The sequence below is a fragment of the Aphidius gifuensis genome, linkage group LG4 (genome assembly GCF_014905175.1).
Source record: "Aphidius gifuensis isolate YNYX2018 linkage group LG4, ASM1490517v1, whole genome shotgun sequence".
Taxonomy (NCBI): Eukaryota; Metazoa; Arthropoda; class Insecta; order Hymenoptera; family Braconidae; genus Aphidius; species Aphidius gifuensis.
The window spans coordinates 3581872-3605186 of record NC_057791.1 but is presented as its reverse complement, the minus strand read 5'-3'; the positions used below and the strand labels follow the sequence as shown (position 1 = coordinate 3605186).

Below are 23315 nucleotides of genomic sequence, written 5' to 3'. Positions count from 1 at the left end.
TATACAAATTTATTTACGATAATTGAAGAATTAAATTTTTACTTACAATTGATACTACAGAAACTGTATGCTATCAATTGTTGGTAGAGTCGCTATTAAGTATATCAACAAGGTAAAAAAAAAAACTTATCACGTGTTCTGTTTGAAAAAAAAAAAATAACAATAAAACTGTACTTATACTTGTTGAATAACTTTACAAAAAAATTCTGGTATATTGAATATTTAAATAGACAATTATTTTCCATATCATTCTATTCATATGGTATAGATTGTTCACGACACTGACATAGACTAGTATACACACCAGTTCATTTGGGATATCAATAAAAAAACAGGTAAATAAAAAAATTTACCTTAAAAAATATTTATAAATTATCATTGAATTAACTGAAGATTAATTTTTTTTATGAGGGGCTGTATGACAATGTCACCAACTACAATGCATGCGAAATGAAGTCACCATATCTTGAGGCAATCCAATAACACTTGGTGCAAAATATCAAGCACTTAATTGCATTGCCAGGAAGATAGGAAGATCATTGATGGAACGGATATGGACAAGGGATATTGATGGAAATGGTATAAAAAATGTAGAGATTCAGCTGAGCTTGAGTAATGTCTTGTAAAAGTTTTAAAATAACATAATATAATATGTAAAAATAATAAATAAATAATAAACTTAGTCATTACAATAAAATTTAGATAAAAATGATAATCAAATTGCACATATGTGAAAGTAGTATCTCATTGCAAGAATATAAATTTATAAAAATATCAATGACCCACTAAACTAAATCTTTTGATAATTCTAATTTACTTATTAACAAAATAAATGACTTTAATTTTTACAATAAAAATATTTTCATCCCACAACATAAAATGTACTTTTTACTTTTTTTATTATTTAAACTCATTAAAATAATAATATCAATTTAAAAATAAAAAAAAAATAATTTTATCACCGGAAGTTAAACTAATAACAATATAAAAACTATTCAACAAAAACCGACAACTATTTTATGTTGCAAACTTGCAATGAAGTTTTGTAAAATACTGATAAATTTCTCTTGTTTTTCCATTATAATTTAAAATCATGTGTATGATCTCTTTTCAATCAAATGTATATATTGCGAAAGTTGAAATTTCAATGGAAAGTTTTATAACGCAGTTGAAATTATTGTCAACAATATGAGCCAACCAATGTTGATGTATTTAATAATAATTAAATCATCCATCGTTTTATATGTATGTACTATTAATTATTACTTTTAACAAACATATTTATTTTTACAGCATATTGATATTTCTTATATCAATATCAAGTTGAGTGCTAATTATAATAATTATTAATACATATTAGCTTTCATTATATTGATATAAATTTTCCAAGGAAAAATAAATGTAATAAAATGTTTCAGACGGTTTTTTTTTCTTATGAAAACTCTTAATTGATTGATTGATTGATTCGAAATGACACTTGTACAAAGAGAAGGGTGCATCGTTTTAACAAATTTTTATCTATAAACCTTTATGAAAATAAAAATGATAGAATCAACTTTTAGCCAAGATATGAATTTTCCTGTAATGCCTTCATCATCAAGATCAATTCAAGATCGTTTGGTATATCAAACTTAAATATTATCGACATATATTTTTCTTATCTTGCAAATATATCTCTGGCTTTGAATTTTTTTTTTTTCTACTCAAGTATTTGCGTCATACTTCACTGTGGTTGAGTTTAATTTAAACAGGTAAAATTTAAACAGGTTTTTATAATTCAAAAACAGTTTGAAAATACAAAAAATCAAAACGAGTATTAAAATATTTAATTAATTCGAAAGCACTAGGTTTATTAAGTATAAAATTTTATTAAAAAATTTACATTAAACGAGTTTTTTTATTTTTTATCTTGGATATTGTATTTATATAAATGCGATTATATTAAAAATATAGATAGATTATCAGACCTTCATTTGACTCGAGTATATAAAATTTTTTAAAATGTTTACTTGGCAATTTAAACGTAGCCACGTGTGTATCAAACTTCAGACGATTGAAATCGTCTTTTTTTTATATATTCCATGTCGCAAAACAAATAAGGATAAGCGCGCTACGATAAGAATTAAGTTTGAATTTAATTTTGATGAGAATGAAAATAACATCGATGAAAAGAAAAATATAAATTTACAAATATATAAGTAAAAAAATTTAGATAAAATATAAAATATCAATATTTGATTGTGTTAATTCAATCTGTTGATTTATTAATATTTTTTTTAATTATCTAATTCATCTGGTATTGAGAAAAATAATACTTGAAACAAAGAAAAATATCAGTTTGATAATAGCCAGTCAATGACCTTAAAATTTTTATATTTATTACTAAAAAGTTCGATAGAATGAGAAAAAAAATTATTATATTATTCATTTTGAATAATTCAAATATATTATTAATTTTTTACAATAATTTTAATCGACAATATAACCTTGATAGCTTAAAAATAAATTCATCTAATAATAAATATAACGATAAACGATTTTTCTATAATCCATAATTATTCTACAAAATGACTGTATAATTATTAAATTTATAACGGTAAATAAAGTTGCTTTAAACACTTTTACAAATTATTAAAAATTACCATGTTATTTAAGAGTAATATGTATGCAAAGAAAAAAAACTTCTATGAAATTATTTATAATATTAATAATGATTTGTCTGATCAACGAGTATTTTTTTTTTCAACATTACTATTACTTTTGCAAACTGGATATAAACTTTATCTACCTTAAGTTTTCTTGACTTTTAATAATAAATTAATTAAAATTAATTTTTAGAAATTTAAATTACATAAATGTATTTTATATTTTTGAACTAGTGGGCTAGCTTACTTAATTGCTATTTACTTTTCTTTAAATAAACAATATCTAGAATTATTCTTTTCCAACACCCCGAGGGTATATTTAATTAATCAAAAATCTTTTAATTTATATAGTGCCAGACGGCGTTATAAACAGGTCAAGATGATAACTATATTTAAAAAATTATAGACGATTTAAAAATAAATTTAGAAAAGAAAAGAAATTCAATTTATAATGATGGTCCATATCTAATCAACTGTATAATATTTTAAAAATATAATTTTATTATATAAGTTGAAAATTAAAAATCAAAAAATATCAAATTGAATTAATTTATAAATGATTTGAATAAATTTTATTCTATAAATTATTTATAAAATGTTTTCAAGTTTATTATATTTATTTATATATATAAAGAAAGGAAGAAATCGCGTGATTTAAATGAAGGGGAAAGGGAATTCCAGGGTGAACTGCCAATTGAGTAGCAAAAAAACTTATGGGTGTATGTGGTCCAGTCAAGTGCGCACAGCAAGATAGATACAATATATTCCTCATGTGCTAATAATTTTGCATACTCTTAATCATTTATTAAATTAATTTTCAATCATTTTTGTAATTTTTCTATGACATATCAACAGCTGTGCAATTCAAGTGATAATTAAAATATGGTGTTTTCTATTTTTGCAAGTTTTAAGTACTGTGTTTGTTTAATTTAAAAGTAATACTTGTTTTTTTTTTTTTTTTTTCACTTTAAACATTTCTAGATGTAAAAAATCACTGTTGATTATATTTCGTTGCGTGTTGTTATTTTATTTTACAAGGACAGCATCCTACTTTCATTGAAGGTCTACAAGTTAGTATATATATAATATATTTTTTAACACTAAATAGTTTATAAAAAACAATTTAATTGTGTCATTGTTGCTATAATTATAATTCTCAAAATTTCATTTGTTTAATTAACTTTTATTTTGAAATATATTTCGTCATTTTTTCTTTTTTAAATTGATTTTTTTTTTGTAGTCAGTAGGAAATTGAATTTAAAAATAAATTTAGCTTAGTTTAATTAAATTAAAAATATTTATTTAATAATAAATAAATATATATAAATATTATTATTGAAAAAATAAAAAAAATGTTGTCTTTTATTTAACAAAGGGATATTTAAATATATATATTTGAATGATGAAAAAATATCACGTTTGTTGTTAAATTATATCCGCATCATGACTTCCATATATGATGTGTTTTATTATTATAATATGTACTCTTTCCGTTTACATTGTGGTATCACCATTACTTGTGAATTTGTCGGTATGTATCATTTTTTTTTTTTTGTTACTTTTCAAATTTCTTATTATGTAGTTTTGAATTTTCAAATGTAAATTAAGCAATATATATTTATTTTTATATGTACCTGTTGTATGTGTACATGTGAAAAAAATTCTTTCACATTATAATTTACGGTATATCATTTAAGTTGTCGATCAAACACATGACTTGAGTTTATTTATCTTAAAAAATAAAAAAAAAAAAAACACTTTGTGTTTTGTTAACTTATTCTTACAAGGACATCATTGATCTATAGCCTTTCCCATGCTAATTATTGTAAAGAGAATGTACCTTGTGGATGATTTTTAGTTTTTTTTTCTCTTTTCAATTTACTCGATTCGATTTTTTAAATTTATTTTCTTTTACATTAGTATATTATTTGTGCAATTTTAAATCTAAATATTTATTAATTTATATTTTTCATCTCGCTAATATATATATTTTATATATACTGTATCAAGATTGTTTTACTAAAATTAAATTTATAAGAAAAATTTATTTTTCTAATTTACCATTTATTTATTTTATACAATGTTTCGCAATTCAAACAATTTGCTTTTACAAGTATTTATTTTTCTATAAAATAATCACGATTTAATTCTATAAATTGTTCTTTTTTTTTTAAGACCCCCGGGGGGCTTTTTATTAATCACAAAGACCTCGATAAATAATTTATTTTAGATGTATTAAACAGGTCGAGATGATAACCATATTCACGAATATAAAGATAATATAAAACCTAAAAATAAGCAATAGAAAAAAATCTATGAAATTATTTATGATAATAATTAAAGATTAAAAAAAACACACACAAATTTAAGTATCATAAGTTAAATTAATCTGTTTTTCAATAACTTTTTTACGACAAGAAAAACACAAATAAATTGATCGAAAATAATTTATTATTTATTCAAGTTTATGTATATCCGTTTTTTTTTTTTTTTATATCATCAACAGGTAAAACCATTGACTCATCAAACAGTTGAATAAATATTCAATCCTTAAAATAAATAAAAATTATAATAATTTTTTATTTCATTGTATAATAGATGAGAATATATTATATACAAAATAATAATTTTTATATTTTTCTATATTTAAAATTACATTTCCGTACTGATAAAAAAATAATCCATTGTTTCAGTCAAATTGCATGATTTGAAAAAGACTATAAATAAATTAGACAAATTAGAAGTAAAAAAAAAAAAAATAGATTGCATCATATAATTACACAACAATTGCTGAAAAATATTTACAACATTTATTGAGTATTTCAAAAATTTAAAATGTTACAAACACTTGTCAATTCAAGCTTGTTATTTTTATTTATTTTTTTTATCTACCTGTTGAGTATAGATCTTTATTTAAATATTTTTATTTTTTTTTAAAGCTGTAACTGTTTAGATCTTTTGTTTTTAAATAATTGTCATGAATAATCATCTTAAAATTGTCTCGTTGACAAACTCGAGTATCATTTTCGCTTTTAAATGGAATTTTATGATTGATAATTAAGGAAAATGACGTCAAGATATTTGATTAACTACTTTCAATATTCATTCATACAACGAGATGAAATAATAACTTTAAAGATGTTTTTTTTTTAAATGTATTTGTTTGTTGAAATTTATTTTATATTGACAACAATTACTTTGCTTAAAATTTGCATATTTATATCATTTTTTTTTCCTAGTATTGTTGTCTATTTAATTTTTTTTAAAATGAATATTTTTAATAATAAACAATTCTTTAAATCTATACATAAAATAAAACAATAAATCTTTTAAATCGTTAAAACATGACATTTAGTGTATTTTTCATGACCAATATGCGGAAAAAAAAGTATGACACGTATATTTATTTATAAAACAAATATTTACTAAAATATTACCTGACAAATAATATAAATAATAACAAAATTATTAATAACAATGGAATGTTTATTTTAATTAAATATCCGTAAACAAAAACTGAGTAATTTTTTGCTGATTTTTTAAAATAGAATACCTTTTTTTTTTTTTATGAAAAAATATGTTTATATATTATTGATAATTCTGGAATGTTATTGATAAACACCATCAAATACATAAGGTAAAAAAAAATATAATAAAAAGAAAAATGTGCCTTAAAATTAGCGAATAGTAAACATCGCATATGATGCGTCATATTTAATTTACGATTTGGATAACACTTGTGTTTTTCTACAGACGATGTAATATTATTTTTTTTTTAAAATTTTATTTCGATAATAAAAAAATAATCAAAACAGGAATATATAATATATAAACCAATAAATATAAAACGCATTTAAAATATGCAAAAATTTAATAAATTCAATTTTTATTTTTGAATATTTTTTGTCAAATGATGTAATTTTTTTATTTAATATTTTTTTTATCTTTATTCAATTTCCGGCTAAATTAATATAATTAAAAAAAAAAAAACAATTGTGTTTTTAGTATTATATTACGAAAATTCATGACTAAAATTTAATGTGCATGCTTTGCATTTTTAATGTTTTATTTTAAACAAATAGAATGTATTTATTACAATGAAATAATATAATCTTCAACAATGTATTTCTAAAAGAAAAACAAAGATAATTTATAAAAAAAAAAAAAGTCATAAGGAAAAATATTGTTGTTAGTGTTTAGAAAATATAAAAAAAGGTAATTATCTAATAGATGAACATGAGCTTGATTTATTGCAAAATGATTATTTGGGTTTTACCATTATTTTAATTCCAAGAACACGCCAAGATGAAATGGGAGGACAATTACTATGAGCAAAACCGGAATTCAAACTAATTGAGCGGTATCCCCTGTATGATATTACAAGTCTATACGAGATTCAAGATATGCTATAACTCTATGTTGAAAGACAGGACAAAACTCAAAGGTTCATCATGAATTCCCTCCTCAGCAAAACCTCAGTAGTTCGCATCTCTCAACATGAAGAGTTACAATATATTACTAAAAACAATATTGTTTATTTTTTAATCAATATTTTTCTCATTTAACTATAATTAACAAATATAAACAATTCAAAAAATTAAGTTTCTAAATTTCTTTTAAAGAAAATAATCCAAGTAAATTTTTAAATTCGAATTTAAATAAAAAAAAATAGTAAATAATAAAAAAAAAAAAACCATTTTGTTGGCTTTCATTAGTTTAAAAAAAAAAAAAAAAATCTATAGCATTTTGACCGTATTTATCAGTAGATAATTTAAAAATCTTATCTCGATATTTTTTTTTTTTTCCAATTTTTGACAATATAAATGAACGAAGTTAAAAAAAAATATTAATATTATTTAAAAAAATATATTATAAATAAAATAAAGAAGCTTCTCTTGTTATCCCCCCTATATTTTTTGTTCACTCTATCACGGAGGCTATAAGTGGTGTCATCTAGCTCCCACTCTAACTTGAGAAAATCGTATTTTACCTCAGGATATTGAGGTATTATTAGTTGTTCTCAAGTCACCGGTGTCGAGTCTTCAAGACAACATATAAAATACATTTAAAATTTAAGTTTATATAATTTTTTTATTTTTATATTACCTTTGTTCATGATACATAGTAATAATATTTTTCTATTAATTAATTTATCACAAGAAAAAAATAAAAATTTAATTTAATATAAAACAAAGTTAACATATTATTTATTTAATATAATTATTATATTTATAAATAGTATAAAAATCAAGTGATTAACTGGAAAAAAAATAATTTTAATTGAGTGAGTATTTAAAATTCTATCTTACTTTGAACGAAAATAATTTTTGAAATACAATTGATACACTGAGATGACGCAATTATGATTAAGATCATCGCAGGAAGATATCGGCTAATCGACCTATATATATATATTTAATTGTGATATCGATACAGATGTTTAATGTCAATGTGTATATCTGGAAATTTTTAATTAATCATATAAATTATATTTATAATTCTCTTTAAAAAAAATACACATTTTATCAATATTGCACGTCGTGTTATAATTTTTTAAAAAAGAAATAAAAATTTATTTAATTTATAATTTTTATATATATTAAAAAACAGGATGTATTTTACTGCCTACATTGATTTAAATTTTATATACTATAATTTTTTATTTTCTATTTATTTGGATTATTAGTTAATTAATTTTTTTTTTTTTACTCCAATTTATTTGTGCGACAATTTGTGTTGAAATTTCATTGAAAAATTTTCAATTGGGACAAAATATTATTGAGAAAGTAAAACTGTAAATAATTGGACAAAAAAAAAAAAAAAAGAAAATATTATTTACAATTTATTTGTAATACGCAAGCGGACATTTTTTTTTTTTTTTTTTTTTTCCTTGATGCCACGTTTTGTGTTGAAAAAAAAATATAATTTTAGAAATTGAATGAGCTGGAAACTTTGTGTGACTTGTATATTTCATTATTAATTAAAGACCACATGTTGATATATTTTTTTCAAATTAATATATATAAAATAATTTATTTACTGCGTGTCTTTTAATATTAAAATTAGTCATTAATATATTTATTATCTTATAATCAACGTCACTAATTTATTTTTATTTATATTTAAATATTTTATTTATTTTTTCAGCTGATAAAAATATTATTGTCACTGACAAAATGGCTTTACACAATCACAATCACAATGATAGTCACCACCATCATCGTGAAGTTTCAATGGAAGAATTAAACAATACAGCAATGTACAAAATAGGTGCAATGATTTTTCTATCATCAGTGAGCATAATAATGGGTGTTGTGCCAATTTTTGTATCAAAGTATTTCAGCACACACAATAAATCAAGCAGGTAAATAATATTATATATTACAACCCATGCATTAAAATTCCTATAACTATTTTAACAGTTGAATAAGCATATTTTTTTTTCCATTTCAAATTGTACAGATATTCAAAAATCGTTGATATGCTAATGGGTTTTGGTGGAGGTGTATTATTTGCAACAACATTTTTACATCTTTTGCCTGAAGTCAGAGAACATTTTGATGAAGAAATTGAAGAACATGATTTGGGAATACCTGGTCTACCTCCCACTGAATCAGTTGTTTGTCTTGGGTAATTTTAAAAAAATATTTATACAAATAAATATAATAATATTATCAGAAAAATAATAATATAAAAATCAACGTTTATTTTAGATTTTTTATCATGTTTTTGGTTGAAGAATTAGTTGAAAAATTAGTTCAACTATTGTTACATAGAAGACAATCAAAAATAGCAACAGTCATGGCAACAAATGTCAACAGAAGTACAAATGATCTTATTGAAAATGGAAGAGTTAATACATCAATGAATGGTCATTCACGCAGGTAAATAAATAATAGTAATAAAAAATATAAAAAATAATAATAATAAAATTGTGAATTTATTTTTTAGTAGTTATGATCATGATCATGGAATCCATGACCATGGACACTCACACAATGGTCACAGTCATTTACCAATTGAAATTTTAAATTCAAAAGAAAATACGTTAAAAACATCGCTAAAAGGATTATTAATAATACTCGGTCTTTCTGTTCATGAATGTTTTGAAGGATTAGCCATTGGATTGATGAAAGATGAAAGTGGTGTTTGGTAAGGATTCAATTTAAATTTAAACAAATAAGAGACACTTAATTTAAATGATAAATTGAATGTATTTTAATAATAGGAAAATGGCATTGGCTGTATCAGTACACAAATTTGTGATAGCATTTTGTATTGGTGTACAATTAATAGCCGCAAAAACTCATCGTGGTTTAAGTATTTTTTACGTGTGTGTATTTGCCATTGTATCACCACTTGGTATTGGCATTGGATTATATATGGTAGGAGGTAATCCAGATGCTTCGTCTCATCCCAGTATTACTGCATTGTTTCTTCAGGTAAAAAACAATATACTAATAATAATATTAAAATATAAATTAACTATATTATTATTATCAACAGGCAATTGCAACAGGAACTCTATTTTATGTTGTATTTTTCGAAATTTTACAACATCATCGTGATGGTATTCGTCAGTATTTATCAATTGCTGTTGGTTTCATTGCTTTAGCACTTCTTCAAAAATTCAGTAAGTAAAAAAAAAAAAATATTATACCTTTTTGTTCAGACAAATATTTCTCTATTTTTATATTCCTATTTCATTGGCTTTGTATTTCATGAATAAATTAATATAATTTCATCATAAAAATATTTAAATATCAGGGAATAATTTACACCTGATGGTAAGTGTTTAATTTTTATAATATTGTCTAGGGTATAATTTAAAAATAGATTTTATTCTAAACAAAAAAAATAATTATCTAAATGGCAATTCGGAAAAATTAATTCAATTATACTTGTTATTTTATATTTTTCATTGAGAAGTATATAAACACAATGAAAAATATTTAAGTATATAAACATGCAAGTGTTCATATGACTGATTGTAATTAAAAAAAAATAAAAATAGAGGTACATATGCGATTAACGAAGGCCATGAGTGATAAATAATAATTGATGAGATACCACGATGTAAAGTGTGTAGTAAAAATTAAAAAAAAATAAATATTGTTATATATATATAACAGTAGCATAATATTTAGTACTTGATGATGATGATGATGATGATGATGATGATGGTGGTGACGTGAAGGAAACACGTTGATTTGGAAGTCTGGCGTTTAATATTAAACACAGTATAAAAATAATAAATAAAACAGAAAAATTTGAAAGTGATGGAGGAAGAGGAGGAAGAGGTACAAGAGGTAGACGACGACGACGGTACATACGTAAAAATATATATATGTACATATAAAATTTATTGAAGAGGAAGGGAATTGAAACACGAGTCAAATTCTTGAATCACTGGTAACCAGTGTTACAAAAGTGTCCGGTTCGTTGTACCTCTACAAATATATTAATTTTTTTTTTATTAATTAATAATTATTATTATCATTAATCTATCTTGAAATATATTTTGCAATTTTATAATTTAAAAAATAAAATTCACACTATTAATTATAGTTTGATGAAAAAAATAAAAAAGTAAAGGAAAAAAATGAAAAAATTAAGAATATGGCAATCGATCAGCTCAAAGACATCTGGATAACTGGCAATCAAATTCCAATAGTGATTAATATCATTAATGATAATATAAACGTGGATAAATTATCATTATTATTTTTTACATGAAAAATAAAAAAAAAAAAAGATATAAAAATTCATGAAGATTATAACACGTGTTTTGTGGGATGTTTTATCAAGTGTTATCAAATTAAAAAAATAATAATAATTTAATTAAACACAACTTTGACAATTTTTTTTTTTGGAATTACCAAGTGATTTTAAATTATTATTATTCTTTTTTAATTTAAACTATTTTTTTTTTCTTTTTTTAGTTATGATAATTATGTGTTTTCTCTTTTCGCTGTTGAGATTTTATTTGTGTATCTTTTTTATTTTATTTCAGTCGTTTTAATCTACTAGTTTTTTTTTTTTTTTTATTTTTTTTTTATTCGTTAACGATAAAGAACAGGTCGATTTTATCACTGTGTATGAGCGGGTCAAACAGTGTCTTGTAGTTTTATTCTGTTTCTTTTGGACTATGTGTCTATAAAGTGTGTGATAACAAATTTTTTTTTTATTTTTTATTTATTAATACACAACGACGGTCAGTCGTCAGTTGGCCTCGCTATTATTCTGACTGGTCTCACACGACTGATTATTATTTTTTATTTTATTATTTTATTACATTTAGTATCTTTAATAAATTATTTATTAAAATAAAAAAATATCAAGGAAAAATATAAGAAGCAAAAAATTATTATTTTACATATATATAAAGTGTGAAAATATTGGAAAATTATTATTCAAGTTTTTCAGCTGAGAGTGATTAATATAAGTTACTTGATAAAATAACAATAAATAATTTGATATACCAAAGTGATAAATCAATTTAATATTTTATTTATCAAATCAACATGGATATTATTAAATAATTTTTATTTATACTACTAAAAGTAACAACAATTTTATTAGAAAAAAAAAAATAATTTAAATAGTAAATTTATCAAAGAGACTTTTATTATAAAAAGCTGCTAAAAATATGGATAATTCAGAGCTTAAAATATCAAATGATCAAGCGACAGCTGGAACATTGTTGTTAACAAAAATTGTTGCAATGATTGTACTTGGTATTGGTTCATTGATACTTGGAATTTTACCACTTGTTGTTGGACGTTGTCAAACAAAAAAAAAACAAATGTCGGAATTATCATCTACATCAAGTACAACAACTAACAATTCATCAACAACAATCAACAAATCAACACAAGTATGAATTTAAAAACAAAAAACAATTTTTATTAATCAATTTTGTATAAAGGTTTTTTTCCAAATGATTTTTTTTTTTTTTTTAAATAATTTATATCAATAATTAAAATAACTCTATAGAAACTTGATTAATTTCTTTAATTCTTGGAAGAAAAACTTTTGCAAAATTGATATATATATAAATCAAAAAAAAAAAATCTATAATAATATTTATTTATTTATTTTTTTTTAATTTAAAAAAACAAAAAAAAAAGGGCTTATTGACATCTCTACTTCTGTGTTTTGGAGGTGGTGTATTACTCTTTACGACATTTCTTCATCTAGCACCAGAAGTACGTGAAAGTGTTGAACGTCATCAAAATAATGGTCAATTATTTAAACTTGGAAAATTAAGTATGGCTGAATTATTATTTTGCATTGGTTTTTTTATTGTTTATTTTATTGAAGAAATAGTACATGCAACAATAACAGATAAAATTGAAAAAAATGAAGATTTACTTTATCGTACAGTATCAGTAAGAAGATGTAATAATAAACTTGCATCATTAACAAATACAAAAATGACAAATAATAAAACAACACCATCACCATCAACATCATCATCAACATGGAAAATTGATAAATTTAATAATGATGATGATAGCAATGAACATAAAATTATAACACAAGATCCAACAACAATTAATCAAAATGATTTAATAAAAAAAAATAATAGCTTAACAGCTGTATTTGTAAGACCATTACCACCAATGGAACCAGCAAAAAATAATGGTCTTGAGGATGATCGTTTTGTAACACCAGAAAATTTACACTCAAATCATCATCATCATCATCTTCATCATCATCATCATCATGAAAATCATAGTCATATACCAACTCATGCTGATACATCAGCAAGAGGTTTGTTAACTGTTATTGCACTTAGTTTTCATGCAATATTTGAGGGTCTTGCTGTTGGTCTCGAGCCATTAATTGGATCAGTAATATATCTTGCATTAGCAATTGCAACTCATAAATTTGTCATTGCATTTTGTGTTGGTATGGAATTATATGCAACTGGTGTATCAACTAAAACAGTCATGGGATATTTAACTGTATTTTCATTGGTAACACCAATTGGTATTATGGCTGGTTTAATACTTGGTTATTTAAAAAATGATAGTGATAATTTAGGACCTACACCAACAATACTTCAAGGTATTGCAACTGGTACACTTTTATATGTTGTTTTTTTTGAAGTACTTGCTAGAGAAAAAGCTAATAATAAAAGTGGATTACTTCAATTAATTGCAATAATCGTTGGATTTTGTGTCATGCTTGGTCTCCAATTAGTCAGTGAGTTTTATCCTTTTTTTTTATTTTTCATTTAATCAAAATGGAAAATTACAAATGATCTTTTTTTTTTTTTTCGTAACACAATTATTACATTTAGAACAATTTTTTTTTTTATTATTCACTGTTCAAGGATATATTTTGTGAAACTTTTACAAGTATATACTTGAATGTACATTGTGTTGAGTGTTAAAATGTCTGACGTAAATGAGAAAACATATTTGTATATATTTAAAAGGTCGTAGAAGCTTTGATCAATTCCGTACTACCGGTGCAAAGCTATCTCGAGGTACGTCCTTGCCCTTTTTCATTATTTTTTTTCTTGGATTTCACATATATATAATATTATTTTTGATATATATATGTGAAATAAGTATTGATAATAAACTGAGAAATAATCGATTCAATTCTCAGTGAAAGTATACTATATAATTTTGCACTTAAAGAGGTCATTGAGATACTGACAGTGTTTCAAACAAAAAACAAAAAATAACAGCTACTAAGTTTGTTAAATCGCGTGTTAAATTTCACATTAAACTATTTAAAATTTAACAAAAAAATAAAATACAATTGTTATCAATAAAATTGTATATTTATTTTTGATATATGAATAAAAATAATCGTAAATATTTTTATCATAATTCCGTGATAGATTTTTAACATATCGAATATAAATAAGAAAAAAAAAAAATATAGGTATATATATCATTTATCATTGAAAAAATATCAAAGAATCAATATCCGCTTTCGTAATTCTTAAAAATAAAATTTCTCAATATTGATTTATGTCAATCTACTAATATATATATATAATATTTATTTTTTTTTATTTATTTGTTTTTAACTCATTTTCTATACTTGACTCTACGACGTATTGTCGATAAGTTGGATCAACGAACTCACGACAGTTATATCAAGTCACATGCTACTGATTTCATTCAATTGTCACACATTTATCATGACTAAAATATTTATTTTCATTGTAAAATAATATCTAGTTTAGCCACGTGCAATTGAAAGGTTGAATGAAACTTATATGTGATTTTTTGATTATTATTTTATTGTGTTGATGCTTTCTCTGCCATTGATCTACAAGACAAACAAAGCACCTAGATACGACCGACTTTCAATCAGCTTTCACACTCATCTTATTTCCCCTTTTAAATATCTCATTATTTATTTTTTTTTTGTTACTGCAACTTTTCAAGATAAACACAAACATGTGAAATAAATAAATAAATAAATAAAATATCTATTTATTATATTTCATTTATAATAAATACTTGATTATATATATTTTTAATTAAATTGTTTATTTTTTTTTTCTTTTCTAGCTGCACATTCACATTCACATGGTGAACCAGAAGATAGTGCCGAGACCAATTCATCAAGCAATCATGTATTTTAAGATTGAACAAAATTGACATGAAAAATTTCATACTATTATAATTAAGTAATTGATGATTTAATATTTTTTAATTTATAGTTTTAGATAATAGGCAGAAAAAATTCGGTATTCAGATAAAAACAAATGTGTCAATTTATAACAGAATTTTTTCTTTGTTAATAACAAAAATTTGTTGATAGATTTGAGGGGTAATAGATCTGTTGATAGCGTTGACAAACAACAAGAAAAAAAATTCAAATTAATTCAAAATTATATTAAATTCAATTGAAGATACTGGACTATATTTTTAAAAATAATAACAAATTATTGAGCCTATCTGTTGTCTATTTTATTGACAACTTTTAATGGTTAATAATAAAAATTTAATAATTATAATGACACGGTAATTTAAGCTCTTGGAATTATAATAAAATAGCTTCTGTAAATTGACCTCATTACCTCAACAAATAATTAAAAACTTAAAAGAAAAAAATGATGATGATGATACAAGTGGATAAGTATCGTAAAAAAAAATTATATTTAAAAATTAAATTCAGTTTGGAAGAGATCGAGTTAGAAAAAAAAAAAATAAAAAAATCAAATTGGCATTCCTTTAGTAAATGGTGCACAATGAGAAGCTTGAAAGGTTTATTATCCAAGTAGATTTAAAATAATTGACATTATCCGGGTTTTGATGTTGCAACTTTTAAATTTAGGCAAAATACATTTATATATATGAATACTGCAATTTTCAAATTATTAGAAATATATTTTTTAACTTATGATTATTATTTAAGTACAATTACTTAAATATATATCATTTAACAGAAAAAAAATTATATATTTATCTATTCATATATACGAGAAGAAGAAGAAAAAAAAAAACAGTTTTTGCCTTGCCACTCATGACACTTGTCATGTTAAATACTAGACTGAAGAATTTAATTTATAATTAACTGGAAAAATCATGATAAAAAAAAAATGCTGTTTGTTAAAGCCTATTGATAATAATTAAAAATAAAAAAAATATATTATTTTAAGTTTATTTTAAGAAAATAATTTGTAAAAGAAAAAAGAATATTTTAATAATTTTTTTAACGAATAATATTTTTATATTATCGATAGTATTGTTATATATTTTTTTTTTTTTCGCGTTTTCAAGATGTGACATGCAGGGTACTGATTGTTGGATTGGAGTTTTGTATTATTATTCAAACCCCAAAAACGTTTGTTTATATATTTATTATAAAATAATCGTCGAATAATTTAACCATTGTTGATTTTTTATTTTTTAAATCAATAAAACCATTGAGTTATTTATGGAAAAAATAAAAAACATTGAAATAAATATTAATTGTTTTTATTAACGATGAAAAAATTGTGATTTTTTGTCATGAAAATATATGTAATAATGATTTAAATTTTTTAATTAATTTCAAAATTTATCATCTAATGTTTTAACAACAATTTAATTAGGAAAAAAGAAAAAAAATTCAATGGAATTAATTATATTATACATACAATTGTAAAAATGATTATAATTTTTTTTCTGTTATTGAAGGTACATTCTTAGCTACCTGCCGAATATAAGAATTTCTTCAAATTTATACAGTATGTAATTAAAATATTGATGAATCTTTTCGTGAAATAATATATTATGTTATAGACCTTTTTTTTTGATAATAATTAATTAAAGTTGGCTACTTTTAGAAAGGTTAAATATGGGCTTTTGTGGGAGTATATTAACATATAGAATAATTGTTTTTATCAATCTATAATTGGTTTTTATTGGAATATATTGCATAACATTGATAAATAATGGAAAAAATAAATAGTTTTTTGGGGTTGATATGACAAAATCTTCAACGGAAAAAGCATAGGATTTTATTTAGAACACGCCTAAAAAATCTAGCTAAGAATGTACCTGAATTACTTAGAAAAAAAAAAAAAAAAAATTAATAAGTATATGTTGTTTTGTTTTTTTTATTTTACGAAAATCTATCAAGTTAATTCAGACATTTAAATAATTACTTTTTTGCAACTTGACTGTCGACAAAACCCAAATAACTGTGACCAGTTTTTAAAGCAGCAAGACCAATACCAACACCAAGAATTGTTGACAATGATGAATTTCCAGAAGTTGCTGATTGTAAAACAGCCCAACTAAGAACAGATCCAAAGGTAAAAAGTACAGCACCACTTGCACTAAAAAAAAATTGAAATAATTATCATTAATATTTTATCAACAAATTACAAATATTTAAATAATAAATAAAATAATCAATTAACCTGTAAATAACTCTTGATGTTTGTGATGCAGTTTTCATGTGATCTCTGGTGTAAATATATGTACCAGTTCCAATCAATGTACCTCCCAATAAAACATTTGTTATGTCAGTTTTGATACTGTAAATTATTAATAATAATTAACATAATTAGCATGACAATAATAATAAAAATATAACTTTAAAACTAGAATGTGAAATATTTGGTGACTATTACGTAATACTTTTTGATATGAAAAATTGGATGATGCAAAAAAAAAATGAAGATGATGTCATTGGACAACTGACCTTGGATTCATGATATTAATTGCTAAACCAGTGTATGATGCAGCACCAAAAGCAGGAATATAAAATTTAACCAGGTTACATTTTGTAACTGGACGAAGGCCAAACTTGGTTAATGCTGAACCGGCACTTGATGAATTTCCAGAACTTGCCATTTTATATTTTTTATTTGTAAATTACTAAAAAATAATAAAATAAATATCAATACAATGATTATTAAATTTTGATATTTAATTATTGACAATTTAGTATTATTAAAGTATTTTTATATTAAAAATTAGTATATAATAACCAAAATGAGTACTCACCCACGATATTAAAGCTTCGTTTTTACTTTTCTACACACTTCTACACAATAAGCTCACACAAATATGAGACATTTATTCCATGAACATTGAATAGTAATGGAGGATGAGATTCGACAATCATTTTAATAAGAGAGACAGAAATAATGTTTGACATAGGTAGCGTTCGTGTAGAAAAAAAAAAACAGAAAAAAAAAAAACAATACACACAGCGGCCATTAATGTCAATAAAAATGGCTGTCAACAATTAATGTGTCATGAATCAAGTGCATAAAAAATACACAGTAATTTGATTAAATAATTAATTTTAATTGTCAAAACTTTCATTGATTAATAATTCATTTTTTTCTACAGTATACACTAGCACTGTCTATGAAAATCTCATTATTTTGACGTCTAATTATTATATACCTACAAACTTAACATTTAATAATAATATTATTTGTTATTGTTTATAAAAATATAATAAGCATGGATTCAACCAAAACAAATAAAAGAGCCGCATCAGATCGGATTAGTGAATCGGATGATGATAATGATCGTAAGTAAAAAAAATAATAAACAGATTTATTTATTACAAATAATATTTAAGTAATAGTAAATTTTTAGAGGTTAAGATTGATATGAACATTTACAAATTTTTAGTATTGTTACAGATCAAAATGTTTATGATAAAAAAAAAAAAGTAGAAGCACCTCGTTTGTGTCCTTATCTTGATACAATAAATCGTCAATTTTTGGATTTTGATTTTGAAAAATTATGCTCAGTATCATTGTCAAGAATAAATGTTTATGCATGTCTTGTTTGCGGTAAATATTTTCAAGGAAGAGGAACAAATACATATGCTTATACACACAGTGTTGCTGAAAGTCATCATGTATTTTTAAATCTTCATACATTAAAATTTTATTGTCTACCTGATAATTATGAAATTGTTGATTCTTCATTGGATGATATAAAATATGTTTTAAAACCAACATTTAGTAAAAAACAAATAATGGAACTTGATACAAGTAGTAAACGTTCACGAGCAATTGATGGTACAATGTATTCAGCTGGAATTGTTGGAATGAATAATATTAAAGCAAATGATTATTGTAATGTTATATTACAAAGTTTATCACATGTAATACCACTACGTAATTATTTTCTTCGTGAATTAAATTATTCAAAGGTTAAAAGTCCACTCAAATTGCATATATTGATACAAAGATTTGGTGAGTTGATGAGAAAATTATGGAATCCAAGAAATTTTAAGGCTCATGTTAGTCCACATGAAATGTTACAAGCTGTTGTATTAGCTAGTGATAAAAAATTGAAATTTACTGAACAAGGTATGATTAATATTTACATATAATAATATTATTTAAACAATAAATAATAATAATTATAATATTATTATTTTATTTAAAGGTGATCCTATTGATTTTTTATCATTTTTTTTACATACTGTTGATCTTGCATTAAAAAGCAAGGAAAAACCAAGTATTATTAATCGAACATTTTTGGGACATATGAGAATTCATGTACGTAAAATTCCACCACTTGAACTTGAAGAAAGTCAAAGAAGTGAATTATTAAATACTGTTGAGTATGGTGAGACTATTCAAGAAAGTCCATTTCTTTATTTAACATGTGATTTACCACCACCACCATTATTTAAAGATCAATTTACCGAGAATATTATTCCCCAGGTAATTTAATTATTTTTATTTAAATAGTCATATGTAACACGATGATATTTGATTATTAATTGAATTATTTTTAGGTCAATTTGTATACACTTTTAAACAAATTTAATGCAACCACTGAAAAAGAATATAAAACACATAAAGAAAATTTTATGAAACGCTTTGAGATAACTAAATTACCACCATATTTAATTCTTTACATAAAGGTAATTATTTATTTAAAAAAATATATAATAAAATCATTGTAATATAATTAATATAATTTTAATTTTCAGAGATTTACAAAAAATACATTTTTCGTTGAAAAAAATCCAACGATTGTTAATTTTCCTATCAAGTAAGAATATTTTTTTCTAATTTAATTTTGTTATTAATAAAATATCTAAAATATTAATTTTTTAATGATTATAGAAATGTTGATTTTGGAGATATACTAACACCAGAAATAAAAGCAAAACATCCATGTACAACTTATGATTTAGTTGCTAACATTGTTCATGATGGTGAACCTGCACAAGGTACATATCGAGTACATGTATTGCACAGAGGTTCTGGACAATGGTATGAATTACAGGATCTTCATGTTACTCCAATATTACCACAAATGATAACACTCACAGAAGCTTACATACAGGTTTGTTAAATAAAAATAATTATACTTGAAAATATATCAAACATAATTAACGTGTTTTTTTTTAAATAGATTTATGAACTTCGAAAAGAAAACAGTCCATCAGATAACACTGACAACAAATGAAATTAAAATTTTTATAAATTATTTTCAATAAAATTTATTAATAATAATAGTAATATTATTTGTTTAAATAAAATTTATTTCTTATCTTTCTTTTTTATGTACACTATGGCTATTATCTTTTCTATCAATAAAAAATTATTCAAATTATTTGCTTATAATTTATTTTTCTAATGAAAAAAAAAAAAAGCGGGAATTTATAAATATTTACGTCTAATGAAAAATTAAAATAAACATAAATTTCCGAGTTTTAACGAAAATATCCGAGTGATAAAAGATGGAGTGGTGGTAAAAGACAGTCGCGTGGGGAGGATTAAGTGTCTCCATACTCCATAGAAGTTACGAACAACAGCCGGCCACGCGAAGCTGATCTGAACATTTTAACGCGCGCGCTTATTATAAAATAAACATCTTATCATTTTATAATTTTTATTTATTTACATATTTTTACTCGATTATTTATGTGTTTTATTATAATAAGTATTTAATTTTTAATCTGTGTATTTGTGCTGATAAGTGTAACTGTGTTTTGTGTGTTTTTTCATTAAAAAAAAAAAAAAAACAAATAACATGCGGATTTTATATATTTGGAAATTTTGTAATAAACAAGAGGATAATAAATTACAGTATATATAAAACGTGAGTATGTAAATGTTTTAATAAATTGAATAATTAATTTTTTTTTTTGATAAATAATGCAAATTATGTTGGCTTGATTGTAACGGTTTTTTATATTCAACAAATTACGACTGACCCAATAATTTCATAATATAATGTTTCAAAAATAATGAAAATATTACTCATTAATTTTTGTCATTTGTTTTTGACATTGTGAGTGATTTTGGAGTATGAAAAATATATACAGCATATTGTTATTTGTTATTGATTGAATGATTGTAAATTTACGTTAATGTCAATTCATGACAAAATCTAATATGAAAATAATGCAAAATCGGGTTATATTGTGTGTTAAATAAGTTGGTATCTCCAGTTTACGAATACCTGTTTCACGCGAGGGGCATCAAGGTGAAAAAATAAATAATAAAAAAAAAAAACCGTAGCGTAAAAAAAATATATAATTCTGTAGTAGTTGGGGGGGAGGGGGGGAAGAAGAGGTCTGAAATCCTGTGGCTGACTGGGAGGCCGTAAAAAAGTTACGAGTGAGGGAGACAAGACACAGGGAAAAAAGTAAAAAAGATACATTGGTATTCGATCCAACTTGTGTACTAAAATATAAAATTCCTCATATTTTTTTTCCTCAAAATTTTACGTTTATGAGTAATCCATATATTACAAAAGAAAAAAAAATTATTTTCCAAATTTTATATCAATTACTCACATATAAATATGATAAAAAAAAAATCTCTTAAATATTTAAAATATAATTTGAATTAAAAATTTAATTACTTTTGATTTCCTGTTTAAATATTTTACAGTTTTTTCTATTTTTTTTTTTTCGTTTTTTTAATGATGATGGCAGGTGTTTACTCACTTTTTATTTATATTTTTTTTCTCATTTAACAATATACAGAAAAAATAATGATGATTATTCATTGGCTAAAAGGGTCCAATGACGAGATATATATTTTAACATTAATATTACTTGGATAAAATTGCTTTTTGCATCGATGAATAAATAATTGGAGTCTAATCGATTGTATGTCCCATGTTTCCGTTCATCATTGACAATTTAAAATATTTTTCTCAAGTAATATTTTTTTTATTATTCCCATCAGATGATTTATATATATATTTATATTTTTTTTAATTTTCATTTCCTACTCTTCTTCATTTACAAAATCATTATTATTTTAAATATCTCACGACAATTATTGTCTATTCTATCATTTAATCTAAATATTTTGCGAAAGAGTTATGAATTTATTTTTTTTATTTACAACTGGGCCAGGAGGTCGTTATGCCTGATGAAAATGTTGTATCGTTTTTGACTCTTAGAATTTTCGAATAAAAACGTGAAGAAATATTAAAGAAAAAAAAGAACCAACCCTCTTGAAAATAATTTTAAAAATACAAAAATTTAAAGGGCTAAAACTGCAGTTGACTGTTGGTACTTGTTATTTTTTGTATTTTAATGTATTTTTTTTTGCATTTTTCCGTTGGACATTTGAAGCGTAACGTAGCGAAACGGTAAAAATATACAACTCTTCTTCTTCTTCGTCGTCTTCACAGACGGCTGATCAAAAAAAAAATAAAAAGAGTGTATGTGTCGAGGGGACAAACAACAAACAACCAAGTATATATATTAGAGTTTTTTGATAGTAAAAGAGACACACAAGTTGTATGCATTTATAATAATAATAATATATGAAACTGGTATTATTATAAAGGTATACCAACATAATGTGGTTGTTTAAAGGGGACAGAAAAAGAAGTTGTACACAATGGGCAAGACACTAGCTCATCCTCATTTGCGTAATGTACAGAGAAATAAAGACTGAGAGAAATAATATATACCTTAAGAGATCTTGATGAGTTTCTTCTAAAATAAGATCCTTTTATTTTAACACTGGCAACCTGTAAAAAAAAAAAGAAAAGTGTTATATCTTTTCTTGTTTTTAAAATTACTTTGAGGTGTTGAGAGATATATTTAAGGGGTGGTTTTTTAACGTGATATTAGGGTTGAAATTAATCGATATATTATTCAATGTCCGCACCTTTTTATCCATCAACCAGGAAAGTTATCAAACTCTTGTATTTTTTTATTTTTTTTTTGGCAAATTATTTTATATATTTT

At 23.1% G+C, this 23315-nt stretch overlaps 3 protein-coding genes across 7 annotated transcripts; 2 read left to right on the top strand and 1 right to left on the bottom strand.

Annotated features, from left to right (window-relative positions):
• Positions 1 to 3388: 3388 nt before the first annotated feature.
• On the top strand, positions 3389 to 16618 carry LOC122854556 (zinc transporter ZIP3-like). Of its 4 annotated transcripts, none has more exons than XM_044155352.1 (8): positions 3389 to 3715; positions 8793 to 9009; positions 9108 to 9275; positions 9359 to 9529; positions 9600 to 9797; positions 9874 to 10087; positions 10152 to 10278; positions 15188 to 16267. In XM_044155352.1, exons 2-8 carry the CDS (start codon positions 8822 to 8824, stop codon positions 15259 to 15261), a joined length of 1140 nt encoding a protein of 379 aa, XP_044011287.1. In that variant the 5' UTR covers positions 3389 to 3715; positions 8793 to 8821; the 3' UTR covers positions 15262 to 16267. The 4 variants fall into 4 exon arrangements, with proteins under 4 accessions (XP_044011287.1, XP_044011285.1, XP_044011286.1 ...); XM_044155350.1 differs by having other exon boundaries at positions 9597 to 9797; XM_044155351.1 differs by lacking the exon at positions 3389 to 3715 and adding an exon at positions 7561 to 7929 and having other exon boundaries at positions 9597 to 9797; positions 15188 to 16588.
• A 309-nt stretch (positions 16619 to 16927) lies between these two features.
• On the bottom strand, positions 16928 to 18230 carry LOC122854558. Its single transcript, XM_044155353.1, has 4 exons — positions 18119 to 18230; positions 17814 to 17989; positions 17530 to 17646; positions 16928 to 17445 (listed from the first exon to the last, which is right to left on the bottom strand). The coding sequence occupies exons 2-4, from the start codon at positions 17963 to 17965 to the stop codon at positions 17268 to 17270; spliced, it is 447 nt and encodes a 148-aa protein (XP_044011288.1). The 5' UTR covers positions 17966 to 17989; positions 18119 to 18230; the 3' UTR covers positions 16928 to 17267.
• A 77-nt stretch (positions 18231 to 18307) lies between these two features.
• On the top strand, positions 18308 to 20642 carry LOC122854555 (U4/U6.U5 tri-snRNP-associated protein 2). Of its 2 annotated transcripts, XM_044155348.1 has the most exons (8): positions 18308 to 18399; positions 18470 to 18656; positions 18772 to 19449; positions 19529 to 19809; positions 19884 to 20012; positions 20082 to 20143; positions 20218 to 20440; positions 20510 to 20642. In XM_044155348.1, exons 2-8 carry the CDS (start codon positions 18587 to 18589, stop codon positions 20561 to 20563), a joined length of 1497 nt encoding a protein of 498 aa, XP_044011283.1. In that variant the 5' UTR covers positions 18308 to 18399; positions 18470 to 18586; the 3' UTR covers positions 20564 to 20642. The 2 variants fall into 2 exon arrangements, with proteins under 2 accessions (XP_044011283.1, XP_044011282.1); XM_044155347.1 differs by having other exon boundaries at positions 18344 to 18656.
• Positions 20643 to 23315: the final 2673 nt, after the last annotated feature.